The sequence below is a fragment of the Euphorbia lathyris genome, chromosome 8, assembly GCF_963576675.1.
Source record: "Euphorbia lathyris chromosome 8, ddEupLath1.1, whole genome shotgun sequence".
NCBI lineage: Eukaryota > Viridiplantae > Streptophyta > Magnoliopsida > Malpighiales > Euphorbiaceae > Euphorbia > Euphorbia lathyris.
Window position 1 is genome coordinate 55,843,812 of NC_088917.1, and position 16,568 is coordinate 55,860,379.

At 32.2% G+C, this 16,568-nt stretch overlaps 1 protein-coding gene across 1 annotated transcript; it reads right to left on the bottom strand.

Moving 5' to 3' along the window:
• Positions 1 to 10,924: 10,924 nt before the first annotated feature.
• LOC136203088 (uncharacterized) lies at positions 10,925 to 16,144 on the bottom strand. The gene is made up of 3 exons (XM_065994141.1): positions 15,441 to 16,144; positions 13,239 to 13,417; positions 10,925 to 11,553 (listed from the first exon to the last, which is right to left on the bottom strand). The coding sequence occupies exons 1-3, from the start codon at positions 15,988 to 15,990 to the stop codon at positions 11,065 to 11,067; spliced, it is 1,218 nt and encodes a 405-aa protein (XP_065850213.1). The 5' UTR covers positions 15,991 to 16,144; the 3' UTR covers positions 10,925 to 11,064.
• Between the last annotated feature and the right edge of the window lie 424 nt (positions 16,145 to 16,568).

Genomic DNA, 16,568 nt, shown 5'->3' on the forward strand with positions numbered 1-16,568 from the left:
TTTTATTATTTCTTTTTCTTTTCTTTTTATTTCTATTTTATTTTTATAATAATCTTTTGATATTTTTTTCTATTTTTTTATCACATTTTTATTTTGTTGCAAAATGAATTTAATTAAAATAAAATAATTATAGAGTAAAAATTATAACCTATGCTAAAACACAAAAAAATTAAATTAGCCCCCAACATTATTATTATTAGGGTAATTAATTTATTAGTCCATATATTTTGACAAAACACACTATTTAGTCCCTGTATTTTTAAAAACACACGATAAAGTCCCTAACGTTTTTCTCGGTGAACTGTTTAGTCCCTAACGTTTTTCTTGGTGAACTGTTTAGTCCCTGCCGTTAGATTCTCATGAAGATTCTGTTAGTCAATTTAGATTTACGTTCTTCTTTTCCTTTATTTTCATTTCCTTTAAACTCTAATGCATCTGAAATTAACTTTGAATGTTCTTCTTCTTGATTTTCTTCTTAATCGTTCAAATTCGTAAGCATTGGGTCTGTTCTTTTTCTTGTTCTCCATACAAATAGCTTCTTCTTCTAAATTGGATTTCCTTTTCTGAAGTTTGAAGGTAAATAGTAAAGGGTAATTTAGTAATTTCCGAAGTCATAAACGGTAAAAAAATCTAACAAACAGGCGGAAGGACTAAACAGTTCGCTGAGAAAAAGGTTAGGGACCTTACCATGTGTTTTTGAAAATACAGGGACTAAACAGTGTGTTTTGTCAAAATATAGGGACTAATAAATTAATTACCCTTATTATTATTGAGTTTTAGTTACAGAAAGGAGAGTAGTACGATTTGATGGGTTTTTTTTTATCAAAAACAAATAACTGCTTCATCTCTATCTTTCTTTTTCTTATTTCCTTCCATTATAATTTTCTTTGATAACTCTTTATTCCGGCCACCTCTTGAAAAGAAAATTTGATCATTAAATTCTTTATTTCGTGAGGAAGACTTTAAGACCACTATTGATATTTTTTTCATAAAAAAGTGTGTAACCGAGCGGATATTTTTCACCGAGAAAGTGTTAGATCTCGTCTTTTTAAGCGGTTTTAGTAGTGAAAGGAGTATACTTTTAGACTCCCCTGAACAATCTCGTGGTAGTCCCGATTCGTGCTTCCATCAACTCCGATGAAATTCCAGTGGCCGACCGCCGCGCTCCGGCGAAACTCTGGTGAGCGTATTCCGGACAAAATTTTACCCTTTTCGTATAGGTTCCAATATATAAAATATTTTTTTCTAAATTCCTAATTTATTATGATAATTGAATTTTAAAAGGGTTAGAATTTTAGATTAAGTACAGATATTGGTTAATTAGACTGATACAAAATTTTAATTGATATCGTAGAGTTTAGAAACATATTCTGAACATACATTACTTATCTATCATTCTGAATATATATATTAAATTCTTTTCCATATTTAGTTGAAAATTAAATTATGATTGTCAAAAAAGAAAAGTATACGTGATAAAGATTTGGATATGGGTATGTACCTCTCTTATTGGCTTAAAAGAAGACTCAAAATTTTAAACTTAGTGCATAAAGCCTAATTAATAACAAGGAAAATTAATTAAGAGGTTTTTATAGGTTTTTTTTTTTTTTTTTTTGTGTAAAATAGAAACCGGGCCTTGATGATTTAAATGAGAGATGTTTTGTACCTACGATCAAGTACAAAGGGGAATACTAATAGTACCACTATCCTATCCTACATGTTCTTATTTTGAATAAAGTTTTCGGCCTTCAATTATAGAATTACTATAGCTAACATTTCTCCAACTTTTTACTCCTAAAACAATATTTTTGTTAACAAATAACATATTATTATTATTATTATAGAATATCTACTCCACTATTTAACCATCTACTCATTTTACTCCAATCATCATTATTATGCACTTCGAGGCGGAGATGGAGATGGTATTATTATAGAGTCCCAACATTATCATCCACCTCGGCGAGGTGGAGATGGTATAAATTCCCAACTATCCTTGCACCTCACTGAGGTGTGTAGGCATCTCGCTGAGAAATGTACTATAATAGATTTGGTTTTTAAGAGCATACATAAGTTTTAACTATAAAAAGAGGTCTTGGGATACATTCAAAGACGCACCAAGTTTAGACTTAAATTCTTTCTCCCTTTATATTGTTAGTTTACTAGTTCTTTCTTCACGAATCAGGAGTTTATGTATTGTCATAGTTTCTGTTATTAAGTGTTGTTTGTACAAGAACAACGACTATTGGTTTATTATAAGGGTCTTTTCAAGGAACAACACCTCAAATAGATTTTGCGTCAACTTAGGTTTTTCGGTTAGAGGTCTGCCTCTGCCTCAGGAGGAGTGTGCTCCCTCTGATGGCTCCTTTCAGTTGCTTTCACTAGAGAGCACTGCGGATGATTTGGAATGACGGAACCCACGTTTGCATAGTTCACAGACTTATATGCTGAATTGATACAAACATAAGGGCTTCGTGCATAAAACATACAAAGTTATTAAGATCATTTAATCAAAATTATAAATGGAGAGTGATGAGCGCATCAACAGGGAAAAGACTGAAATAGGACTCACCCGGCGTGTGGAGACAGCAGCACATCATGTGAGCAATCAAATGAGTCTGGAGTCTGGGAAGAGAAGGCCACCTACATATCGTGTGGAGATGCTAAAAACTTTTTATGATTCTTTTTACTTAATTCACATGGTGTGTCACTACTGCCACACACCGTGTAAGTTAAAATGGTGCCAACCCCAACTCAGTCTAAAGACATGTCACGTGACGAGTCACTCACACCACCACTTGTTATGTGGATCGTTCGAACTTCAGCCACACAGCGTGACCACACGCCGTGTGGTCTTACTTCATGGCCAAGTTTTGCAAAAACTGCCACATTTCTGCATAAGGACTATTACTGTTTTTTCAGTATGTAATTACTATTTTTCCACTTGGCTTTATTTTCTTGTTTGCCATTCTCATATTTCCTCCGATTCTATCCATATTGTGTAGATAATGTTAGTAACACAAAAGAGGGGCATTTAGTCTTTTCTTACTTAGGGTTTAGGGAGGTATATAAAGTTAATGTTTTGTAAAACAACATAACTTTTTAACAATCAAACATATTTTCCTCTATTAGAGCTAAGCTTTTCACCTTGAATGAAATTATTTCCTACTAGTTAAGCTAGTGAAGAGTATATTTATTTTTTGTGTTGTTTAATCAAAACCTTCGTTATCGTCACCGATAAAAGGTTTCTTAAAAATGATAATTGAAGGGAGAAGAATCCATGGAATATGTCCCAGAAAGAGTTAGATAGATGCACAACGAAACAGTACAGCAAAGCCAACATTTGAAGCTGCAGTTAGAGTGAAAGATAATGATAGGACACTATGTCATTCATGGTCAACATAAAGTCTCTCTCTATCTACCACTGTGAAAAATCAAAGTAACTAATTAAGAGTGATTGTGTCTAAAGTGTTTCTAGCTAACCTAAGTTGGTTCTAAAATTCAATTTTTTATTTCTCCAATTTGACCCATAATGTCATAAACAATTATACCCCTAAAGTTTGTAAGTCGGACCAGTTTTACTATAATTGCACTCTGTGCAGTCATGAATCTCGTTATTTTCTTTTCATTTGTACATCATGTTATCACTCATAAGTAACAGATCAAACACATATATCCACAACTTCTTTTTAAGTTCAAAAACTATCTGGTATAGTGAAAATTCACAAATTTAGAGTGGACTGGCTAAAGTGATCGGACAATAATGACTACAAATCGGCCAAACTTTCAAACTTTGTAAATAAAATTGGCCTAAACTTACCAACATTAAGAATATAATTATCCCATTTACATTGGTATATACCTTATCCGAATTGAATCTTGATTGCAGGTAGGGAAATATTGGTTGGATAGAAAAAGAGGGTATAAAAAAATCAAAGGTTAACCACCAAAAACATGTAAATGGGGTTGGAATAAGAAAAAGGGATGATAGGGTTGTTTTTGTCTCTTGGTAATGGGCATGCATGTGGTTTTATATCTATGATGATGATGAGAAGCTGTATTATTTTGTATTGTTGTGCAATCCGTGATTCTGCTTTTCTCATTCTGATGTGATTTGTCTATTTCCATTCCATTATTCATCTCTTTCTATTTACATTTAGCGGCACTGAATTAAATATATGTCATGCACTTTTCATTTTTTATCCCTATTTAGATTGGGAGCTGCAATTCCCCTTTCGCAACACTATTTACTGCAACTTTAGGGATCAAACTGCCTTCATATTTTAGCTCATTTGAGGTTTTTAAATATTATATATATATAAGGGTTGAAGAAATACATAAGTATACAGAGAGTATTAACAAGAGCTCTAATAAGTTTCATCTTAATCATACAGGATAAAGGAGATAATTATATCATAATTATCACTAACACTCCCCCTCCTCCCGTAAGTCATGTCGAGAGGCCGCCATGACGACTACTAAAGTCTGAAATCTGGAACTTAATAGAAGCTTAATATATCAGCCACCTGATTCTCAGTATTTATAAATCGAACATTGATAAAAACTATTTTGCACTTTCTGCTCAACAAATATAATACAATTCAATATATATTTAATATGAGCATGAAAAAGCAGATTAGTAGCCAGATAGATAAATGGCCTCCACATTGTCGCAACATAGCTGTAAGTGGAGAAAATTTTAGAGTATTCCCAGAGCAATACTTCCGACCAATAAATTTAAGATACATGTATATATATTTTTTCTTTCCGATATTCATTGGTTAGTGTAAAATTTCTCACGAAGTAGTTTGGTTGTTGCATTTGCAACTGCTTCATGCTCACTTTCCGAACAATTTGAGGTTTCTTTTTTGTATGCCAAGAAAGAAAACTCTTACTGGACGGTCATTCTGCCATCCCCCAGTGGATGTTGGAGTAAGAGTGAGCATAAGTGATGGGAGAAAACAATGCAATAAACCGAGGACCTATGGATATAATGCATGATATGTTTGATCCCTTTCTAATGTTGGTGAAGTAATTGACATAGCTTGTTTACAGAAATTGCAAAGTGTAAGATACTGAAACGTTTCTCTGTAATCCAAATGGAACTGCTCAGTGAATCCATGAGCAACAAGGCAAGGCATGCCTTGTGTGGTTCAATGGTAACTTCCGGTTTAGGGTTCATTTTGAAACAACCATTTACAACTCATGTTAGATTGTAAATGAGGTCTCGGGACAAGAACCCATGGTTGTTTCAGGCCTAGTGAGTTTGAGGGATATCAAGCCCCGATATCTGGATGCACGTTCACCTATCAATGGGTGATATGTAGCACATCCTGCTTCTAAACTCATAATCGTCTTATACATGTCTATATAAGATCGGGTAAAGGTACACTACTTTATTCATTCATTAATCTTACATCTTAGCTCTAATTTAGTGTTGTATTATTCATTATCAAGTCTTACTATACCATGCCTCATTTTGACTCCCTTTTTATGTCACTTTCACTCTATCTTAGTCGTCCGCTCTTAGTTTGTGAGCGTCTCCCAATTAACCCGTCGTGACTGATTCATGATCCGTAATATGAAATTGTAGTAATTCGTTCTTCTGATGTAATCTTTTCAATGAGTTGCTACATTATAGAGATAAGTCTTAAAATCCAGAGGAAAATTGGGGCAAATTTGAAGCAGAAAAAAGAAATGGTTGGTGTGAAAGAAGGGATATGAACAAAAGGCATATTAATTAGTTTTTGGATGTTGTAAATAAAAATGGAATTTGTCTTTTGGGTATGCATCTTATAAAATATCTTTTGTGTTCTGGAATCAAATATTATTCACCTTTGGATCTGGTGGTTCTTATGCTTTCTTCACACAGTATATGCACATGCTTTGCAAGTGGACTCACTACTCTATCCTATCATATCATTTTATTCTTTCTGATTTTATAAATAATATATTAACTCATCCTCTGAATAATGTTGGAAAGAATCATTAATTATCGTCAGTTTTAAATATATTTCAAGGATAAATTCAGAATGAATTTGTCAGAGAATTATTGTTAGATGTTAATTATCAGTTTAATTTTTAATTCAAAATCAATTGTGACATTGTCGAGATAATAATAATAATAATAAAAACTAGCCTTTTTAAGCAGACCAGTCTTGATCACATGCATCTTAATGAGGAGGTAGAATTTGTTCATTCACCGTTAGATTTAGGCTTATTAAAATCCTAAGGTGTTATAAGCTTTTCTTTTATCTGTAGGCAAGCAAACCGTGTCGTCCATGCTCTTGATAGGGTCTCCTGATCATATGCTAGCCTGTCTTATTGGTTACAAGCTCCGGAGTTCATCCAGCCTTGTTGCACGGCGATGTTCTTCATCTTTGATTGATTATCATGTCTTTATTTCAAAAAAATAAATTAAAAAACTTGATAGTTAAGGTTTAATAGTAGCTTTTTCTTATTATTTCCGGATAAAGGCCAACTTTAATCCTAACATTAAATCAAGTGTAGATTTAGCCATAATGTATGTAATAATGCACTAACCCTAACATTTTCAAGCAATATCAGTTTTAGTTATACGCTATCAAATATTTGAAAAGACTTGTTTCACTCTTATTTAACTGTCACATCATACTTTCCAAACAAGTTTGTCGATAAATTGAAGTAGTTTCGTACATTTTTTGTAACTATATTAATAACACAGTAAATATTTTAGACAATTTGACAAAAAAAAAATTATGATTAACCTATATCTAGCAGATTTAGTTTTTAGCATTTTAATAGAATTTTTTTAATTTTTTTAATAATGCACTAAATATCTTAGACACAAATGATGTTTTGAAGGTCTGAAGTGAGAGTTAAATACTAATCAAACTAATATTTTATAATGTATGGCTAAAATTGATTTGGTTTGAAGACATTAGGATAAATTTATACTATTTCATACGTTAAATTTTTTTTTTTGATAGTATTTCATACGTTAAACTTAAATCTGCACTTTCTTTAAAATATTAGGGTTAAATTTTATAACTAACACACACTATATCGTACCAAAAAATCATAAATATCAATCAATTCACATTATAACATCAAATAAAAAGTTGACCACCAACTATGATATGAGGGTATAAATACTTTGATAGAAATAGAAATCGAAAACGAAATTTCCACTCACAAATCTCCAAGAATAAATCAGAAAGTAGTAATAAATATAAATTGTAAAATATACAAAATCACCAAAAGACAATATAACCTAAAAAAATTGCAAGGAACAGAACTAGAATCAAACCTTATTTTATTTGGTTTAAAGTTAATATACACTAGTTTACCAAACACTTTCAAATTATCATACATACGAGCAATATGAAAGAAAATCTGATGTTCCCATTATTATTTTTATAAGCTTTTTATTTTAATTATTGTTATTTTTAAAAGATTATATTTTTATTTTAGTTTCAGTAGAATTCAGTTCAGTTAAGTAGCATCCAATTCAATTTTCTTCCAGACTGAATTGGATGCTACTTAACTGAACTGAATTCTACTGAAACTGAAATAAAAATATAATCTTTTAAAAATAACAATAATTAAAATAAAAGGCTTATAAAAATAATAATGGTTCTAATAATAATAATAAATAATTATAATTATAATAAGTAATGATAAATTATTGAACTAAAATTACTGATACTGAAATTAAGTGATAAGAAATGGGGCCTTAATATACCTAGAAAAATGCACCTTCACATAGTTATAGAAACATTTTATGCACTTAGTAGCTTGAGATTTATTCTTTAATGAATAGATCCAAGTGAATCTATTAAAATCATCAGTAACAGTAAAAAAAAAAAAAAAAAAAAAAAAATTATACCTTGCATTGGATTCAGTTGAAAAGGGGCCCCAGATTCTAAAAGAATAAGATAAAAAAAACATCATTAGGTTTAGGTTTAGTGTGTGACTAACAAGAAATGGTAACCTTTTCATTTTTATCAATAGACAAATATGACAATCAAAAAAATTTCCATCCTCAGACTGAACAGAAATTGATAAATTTTGCAACAAATTCATTTTAGAGACACGAAATGTCCTAGTCTATTGTGTCAAAGTTGTTTATTACAAAATGGCTTATTATCGTTTATTGTAATAGTTCCAATAGCTTATCGCAAGACAGGATGGTTGAGATTCTAGTCTGTGGTACGATATGCAGGCCTCTATCATAGCTAATTGAACCAATCGTCTATTGAAGATTGGTTTCTTGAATGTGACACATATTAGCAACAAAAATGCATTTAACATTTGAATGTTCTGCTAATCTACTAACATATATTATATTAAAATTAAAAGATAAAATATAAAAAAACATTACAGAGAAACAAATTAGATTAACTTATATGTTATCTATTTTAGAAACAGTTATTTGTTGATCATTGGGTAACTTAATTATAATGTTTCATACATTAGATATAAATTAAAAATAAGCTAAATTATTAATTATATGATATGTTGTACCACTATCCAGAATCCAACAATCATTTATGCTACTAAACTCATTCATATATTAGAAAAATAATTACAAAGGACATATATAAATGTATCTACAAAGATAACACTTCCAACAAGATAAACTTTGTTTTATCATCAACTTATTGTATTGTGACCTTGTAGAAATGGGATTGACAAAAAGTTATAGTGTTAGTCATTATAATACTAAACTCAATATTTTCCTCCCCTATTACTTGATGTATTCCTCTACTTGTAAACTTACAATTAGTAGTTTTGTCACTCCTTGGCCTATGTTTTTCCTTTTTGGTTGTAAAATCAAAGAAAGTTCAATTGTGATGTCCGGTAGAGGCTTCATCATGAAAATTTGTGAACACACATTTTCATATTCAAGATTTAAAGCCTTAAAGGAAGCGAAATACATAATACTTTTACCGACATGCTCTAGCCTTCTCATGAAACTTTACACAATTATATACATGTTTGCAATGACACACAGTTAAAGGTCTATAGTTAATCAACTCTTCCCACAATGTCATTTGCTTCGTATAAAATTCAGTAACACTTAGCCTCCGTTTGTTTGTTGGAATATATTGGGTAACAAAAAAAAAATTATTGGAACATATAATATTTTCCAACATTTGGTTACAACACCGAAAAACGGAAAGAAGTGGTGGGTAGTTGTTGTTTTCAAAAGGTAAGGAGAAATGGAGTATATAATTTCAAAAAGTTAGGAAAATATTTACTCTTTTCAAAAGAAAGAAACACTTTATTTACAATCATGAAAATATTTTTTTACACAATATTTTTTGGCAAACAAACGGGATTTTAATTCATTGAGTAAAAGCATATAATTCTTCTTGCAATTCTAAATTTTTTAAAGAATCTCCTTGTGCCAAAATGTTTCTTAAGATTCTCTGAAGCACCAAATGCAAGATCGAGCCAATGTGTGCTTTGAGCAATCGAAGGAATTATTGACCTTATTAAGGAAAAATCATTGTGTTGCATCTTTCTAAGGTTGCACGATTCAAATAGGGAACCAACAAAGATCTATCAATAAATGCAATCTTATTTTTCATAATGGTAGTTGTTATCATTTAGCAATTGCACAACCATCACTTGTTTTGGATTCTCTCGTGGATGCATGTAGTAGCAGCTTATTGGATTTAAAGAATGATCAACAAATGGGATTTCTTTGTGTTTGTTTTGATGCGATGAAGATTCATGTCGAGTGGAATGAGAAGATTCATTGCGAATGGAGCGTAAATCTGAATTGAACTTTATCGAAATGAAAACTCTGAATCTGAATTATTGAAACGAAAATTTTCAAGATGATTTCTGAGAAATGAAAAATTGAAAAGCAAAATCAAATATGAAGAAGTTATAACATAACATAATTGGTGAAAATCTTAGTGAATTCAAAATCGAAAAATAAAATGGATTGACACAGAATTGAAACTAGTTAATGAAAATCCTCCTATTATTTGTTTAGGTAGAAAAACAGCTTTTTTAGGTAAACCAAACCAAAGTAGCAAAAGGTTCTATTTGAAAACAACTTTTATCACTTAAAAAATTAATATAATAAATAGTTACTGATTTTATTTTATTTTGGGTTAATTTTAAATAAAGTCATGTAGTTTTTTTTTTTTACAGATCGGTACCTATGATAAAAATTTTATTTTTCCAAATTTAGTTTATAAACCTCAAAATGAAAAATTTTAAGAATTAAATGATATTTTAAAAACTTTTTAGTTTGATGTCATTTAGACGGTGTTTTTTTTTTATGAGAGAAAGTTAATGTTTAGAAAAAGAAAACTTCAAAAAATGATGATTTTAAAAAATAAAAAGATGTTTTATATCTATAATTTCAAATATTAATATGAAGTGGACATTTAACTATCAGTTTGAGCTTTTAATTCAATTGGTTCCATAACATGGTATCAAACCATCCAGTGGGCATTCGCGTGTGAAGATGTTTCAGATATTAATATGAAGTAGACCTTTAAAAGTGTAAAACCACAAGACGTTTATTTGAAATTAACCCTTTTATTTTTTGTATGCTTATTGAATTTTAATTTATTTAATAACACTATTTAAAAAAAATTACTTATTCTTTCAAATCAAAAATATTTAACTTAAAATTTTGGCTTAATACATCATTTGCCCCCTGAACTTTCAAAGTGTTCCAATAGCCCCATCAACTTGCACAAAATGTTCAGTTAGCCCCCTCAACTTGCATAACTGCTTCAGCAGGGGAGAAGAGATGAATTGAAAGACTATGTCCCAGCGCTAGAAGGACAATAGGAATGTAATCAATTAATCACTCGGTCGTAAAAAAAATAAGTTAAATATGAAAGTTGTATTGCACGAGTTTGTTATTTTGGAAAATAAAAACAAAAAATCCAAGAATACTGCACATTATAATCCGTCAGGGTAAGAGATGATTTATAAACACTGAATTATTAGTTTAAGCAAGCTGGTTGAATTTCATACATACAGAAACCGAAGCTTTAAAAGAAAAACGTAAAAACTTTACAGTAAATTGGTAGTAAGCAATTACCGCATTATCTATTCGGAGTCGTCAACTTTAAGCCAATCATTAGACTCAGCATCCGAATCCTTTTCCCGAGAAATAGACAACCTTGCCTTCTGCAAATTACCTTGTGTCTCGCAACTTTCATTCAGCTGCACCCAATCGCTGGATCCACTCGGTGAAGGAGTTCTAACAAAATGCTGCACTTGCCCAGAATCTGATAGTCTACTTGAAAGATCGTTTTCTTCATCCTCCAGATCGCTAAATGACACATCATCTTCATTTTCAAGCTTTTTCTTTCCACCCAGGGATGTCCCCGGATCAATCTCTGCCTCTTTTAACCATTGCTCGGCATTCTCTTCATCGTCAATTTGTAACCTCCCAGTTTCATTTACAATCTCAGTAACCTCTTTTTCCTGGTATGAGATATCCTCATGAGATGCATCAGGAGCAACAGAGGTCTCCACCTTCATATTTCTCGTGTTCTGCAGTTTCTGCAGAAGACGACTTCTCGTTTCAACTATCTGCATGCAAGAAGCTTTCAAATCACAAACGAATATAGTTGACCTTGTGGAACAATAAAAAAAATACCATGATTAGCCTCAAATTTAGCTCGTTTTACATGATAAAATAATCGAAAAAAGTGGCCTGCAACTACAGAAATTGCCGTTTTCAATCATGTCATCTATTCATTTCAGGGATATAAGGAACAACCAAAAATTAACATATTGTTTGGATGGCCCAACTAATTTTTCAAGAAATAAATACAGATAGGACATCAGCGTATCTCACAGTTCTCCTACGTTATCCTCGCCTCCTTTCCACTCTTCTTCTCCTCCATCCTCCTGTTCTCTTATATTTTTCATTTTCAAGTTCTAAACTCATTTCCAATCATCAGACCTTCAGCTCTGAAATGTCACATATGTAAATCTTAAGGGACCAAAGGTGATGTTTGGTGTCTATTGGTGTTAATTCTGTTAATTCTTATATTTTGTTTACATTCCTTTATGGTTGTTTCGGTTATTTTCCCTAAAAGCTCCTATTAGCTAGAGTAGCTAGTTTGTTCCAAAGTTTGTTAGGATTTTGGACTGGTGTGCCAGCAGTAGTGTGACACAGCTATACTAACCGTTTCTGAAGTCCTATGGAGGTCACGCATTGTACTAGCAAATTATCCTAAGAATTAATGAAATCATTTCTATCTTCTCTCCCTAAATTCTTCTCTTTCTCTCTCTTATTCTGTATCTATCTTCCTTCTATTTCTGAAATTCTGACGCCAGAACTTCATGTTCTGACATGAAATTACTTCCTTTACATTACAGAGGAACAAAGCTTCCTCTATCACATATTTGTAAGTAGTACAAATGTGATACTGATCAGCGCATCAAAGGGTGGAAATTCAATTGAAGAGAATACAGCAGTGCATACGAGGGTAGTATACAATTTATGCTTCTCTTGATTGAACTTCCAAATGAAAATGTACAATTTTTGAAATCAATAGTTCAGATGTTAAAAGTTTTTGATAGCAGATAAATCAGATAATACTGAGCAAAAGAATATTTTGCCCTTGTACTTGGCCAAATTTTAACTTTCTGCCCTCAAACCTGAACTTCAAGTTTTATCTAAATGTGCCCCTTAAGGGACAAAATCATCACGCTTGAACTCCACATGACACGAACTCCACATTCAGAATGAAAAAGAAAAATTGAAATTGTGTTCACTATAAATTACATTCCTGTGAATGCTAAGCGTGACAATTTCATCCATAATGATACCTTTTAACAAAAATCAAGACTTCAGGGATTAAATCTCGCAAAATCAAAGTTCACGAACCAAAAGTCAAAAACTTTGCCTGTAATAATGAGAAACCATCTACACTACATGTAAGTTACACCTAGCTGCAGCAGTAATTTTGATGTAATTTAGAGGTTCAGAATCTACTTGCAATTGTATACAAACAAACATGTCAACAAATGAATACTACAAAAAGCATTAGCAGTGGTCATTCATATGGCTAGAAATGTTGATAAGTGCCAGTTCTTTCTCTCTTACATATAAGGATGACCAATTAAAGGTAGTACTTTGATAAGATTCATGTAATTGATGGTGACCACAGCTTGTTTATAGGCCTTCTTACAAGCACAAATTTCAAGGAACAAAAAAAGTCCATCAAGATAAAACATGAGGTAAATATAAAGAGAAAAACATTTACCTCCTGACTTGACAGAATCTCCAAGTCTTCTTCATTCATTCTGGGAAGAACCAATATAAAATATATCAGCCAAAATTGTTCATCCCCCATTTGAAGGTTAGCTCTGAGAGCTGTCAAACTAGGAACCATATCTTCAACAGTTGACGCATGTTCTCTCTGCGCATCAGACATTTTGAAATCTGAAACACAACAGACAAAGATTCAACGTCATTCATCTTCTAAAAAGATATACCTATCAGTGGCCACCTGACCATCAACTCATAAATACCCAAATGAAATTTTGAAAGGCAACAGAGGGTCTCTCTTATTAAGCTAAAGAAACATGATGTGAAGCATATACAGATAAAGAATCAACAAATTCTATTATATAATCTATTACAGCCAATATACCTTGTTACACTAACCAATAGCCTCTTGGAAAAGAAAGGGTATTTTCCTATCTCTTACAACTCTTCTATTCCTTTTTCAGTGTCTCTAATTATTATAGAGGGAAACAGTAACTGAAATTCTTGAATATCATTCCCCATACTCAAACTAAGATGAACTACGTTTTCATTAATATTCCAATATAATGCCTTGTAGGAATACTAGTTGTGCAATATAAGAATCAGCACAAATTCAGAAGAGCCTGCCCAATGATGAATTCCAGTCTGTTTCACAAGATACTTAATTAACCACTGGTTACAAGTACTGCCCAATGTTTCACCCTTTGACAGCTACAGTTTCTAACCCCAAGAATTTAATTCTACTATTTTCAATAACTTTTGAATTACGAACTATGCTCTAGTACTATTTTCATGGCATATGCAACAAAGTTTAGCATCTCATTTTTTTTATCATTAAGTAGCAAATGCCTTGAAAAAAAGTTAAAGCTATGCATAGGTGGTGTATGACACTAAGAATACAAAACATACAGCAAATAAACATTATATCGAAAGCAAAAAAAACAAAATATCATTGAACATCCAGAAGAAGTTCCAGATAAGTGATATGAATGATTAGAGGTTTATATGGTTTAATGGCTGATTAGAAAATCAAAGATAAGAAACAATTTATCCATTTTCTTAAGTAATCTTTCAGCAATTGAGAACTTCCTCCCAGCCAGATACCTAGAACCTATAATATTTAGGTACGCACCTTAATCAATCTAGACAAAATTATCCCCTTAGCAAGTTATTCCCAACTGTCCTTTCACAAAGAAAAATTGCACGATAATGGCATTTTTATCTGGTGCATGTTATCAATTCATTTTTGCACTAATTTCCTCTATATTTCTTTTAGTGAATGTTATAAGACAGAGTTGAGTTCCCTAAGTTGGAGGCAGCATAAGTTTCTGTTCATAGTTCAAAAACATGAAGTCCTAGTCAGAATACCAAGAATTCTAGCTAAATAATACAAACATTTACTCAGACAGAAGAATAAAAGGAAGAAAGGGACAAACTCTAACTAGGAATCATATTTTGTTAATATTAACAATAATAAGATGGCTTGCAACAATTTGAAAAGCTGCACAAAGAGGAATACATAATTACAGCCACTAAATGTATGTAGAAGAATATAATATTTAAAAGCAAGCAAAAATAAAGAAAAAGCTCAAACTCGGGGAATTTATCCTACAGTACTCTATGGTTCAGGAATACATGGTCTACACATGCCCCTGCTGAGCAATCTCTTCTTACAATTGCAAGAAGATCCTGCCTTCCCATCGACAAATCGAAAATGATCATTATAATTTTGTAACTCCTAATAATTAAAAGTTTGAAGAAGCTGAACCAAGAGTGTTGCACATGACGTATTTTTATACATCCCACACAAGCAGCTACTCGTATCCTACTTCTTTCAGCCAAAATCAATGAATGAGAAATCAAACAGAGGCTGACAATTTCACTAGCAATACATTTCGCCAAAGCAACTCAAGACACAATATCTTCCACACCAACCTTCATGATTAACATTGTACATATCAGACATTACATTCATAACACTTCAGCAACTTCGCAAAAATACTGATAGTTAATGTTTAGGTTAACTTAAGATACATAAGAAAACCATCCTTGGTTTCAGATTATTTTTAGTGTAAATCTGCTACTAACTAATCGAGAGTATTGTTAAGTTCACACTTCCAAATTAACTCACAAGAAACAATTATAAAAAGAATTTCATAACATATAGGTAAAATAATATCACTCAAACTAAAATTACCGGCTTCCAGTGATAATGGAAAATCCGTCCAACATTCAGGCCTCACAGTGATCTCCTTAACGAAGTTCATAACCTCGTCAGTAATCCCCGGTATATAATCATCTTCACAATCATAGTCATAATTATCATCATCACGACCTTCATTATCATTACTTTGGAATTGCAAAAGGCTGGAAGTTAATTTGGAGATCTCGCTAACAGCTCTATTACTAGAAAGTAAAGACAGACCACTTTTGAAGCTGCCTCCAATTTCCGCTAGATCTTTACGAACTCCAAGAAGAGCTTGGGACTGAGTCGGAGTCGAAGTCGAAGAAGAAAAAGAATCAGACAACTGTGACTTATTATCGGTAGTGGAAGGCGGAGAAGGAGGCGGAGCGAGAAAGTTCGCAACGCCACGCAATTGGCGGCCGATAGATTCACCGATAACCGACAAGTCCTCTTTGACGCCTCCTCGATCGATGGGGCTTTCTAGTGGCGGTTGGTCCGGCGATGATGATAAAGAGAAATCTTCAGGATCGTCTGATTGGAGAGACTTGAAGAGCCAAGACATTATGGTTTTGTAGAAAATTGTTGCCAATTAGTTGGGTTTTCGGAGAAATTTGAAGGAGATTACATCGAAGAAGAGATGGGTACTTTCAAGTTGAAGCTGAAGCTATTTTTCCTGTTTTATTTTTATGCATAAGTTTGCCTTTTTCTTTTCTTTTTCCTGTGTTTTTCTTTTATCTATTTTCATAATGTATTATTCTAATTCTTTTATATATAGTTTATAAGACAATTACAGGATTTGAGGCTCATTAGAAGGAATGAAAATTATATAAAAAAAAAAGTTTATAAGACAATTACAGGATTTGAGGCTCATTAGAAGGAATGAAAATTAGTAGGGGTGACAACGGGGTCAGGGAGGGAGTTCTCCGAAATGTATTGAGATTCAAACTTGCGAGGGGTCGAAAGCTTAATATCCAAAAATCCGGGTAACTCATTTGTTCTTTGCGGATGATGTTATGATCTTTGTGGAAGGTAATAAGGAGCAAATTGGTGTGATTATGGATATCCTTAACTGTTTCTGCTCTGCTTCTGGTCAAAAGCTTAATATCCAAAAATCCCGGAAGTTGTGTTCTAAAAATATGA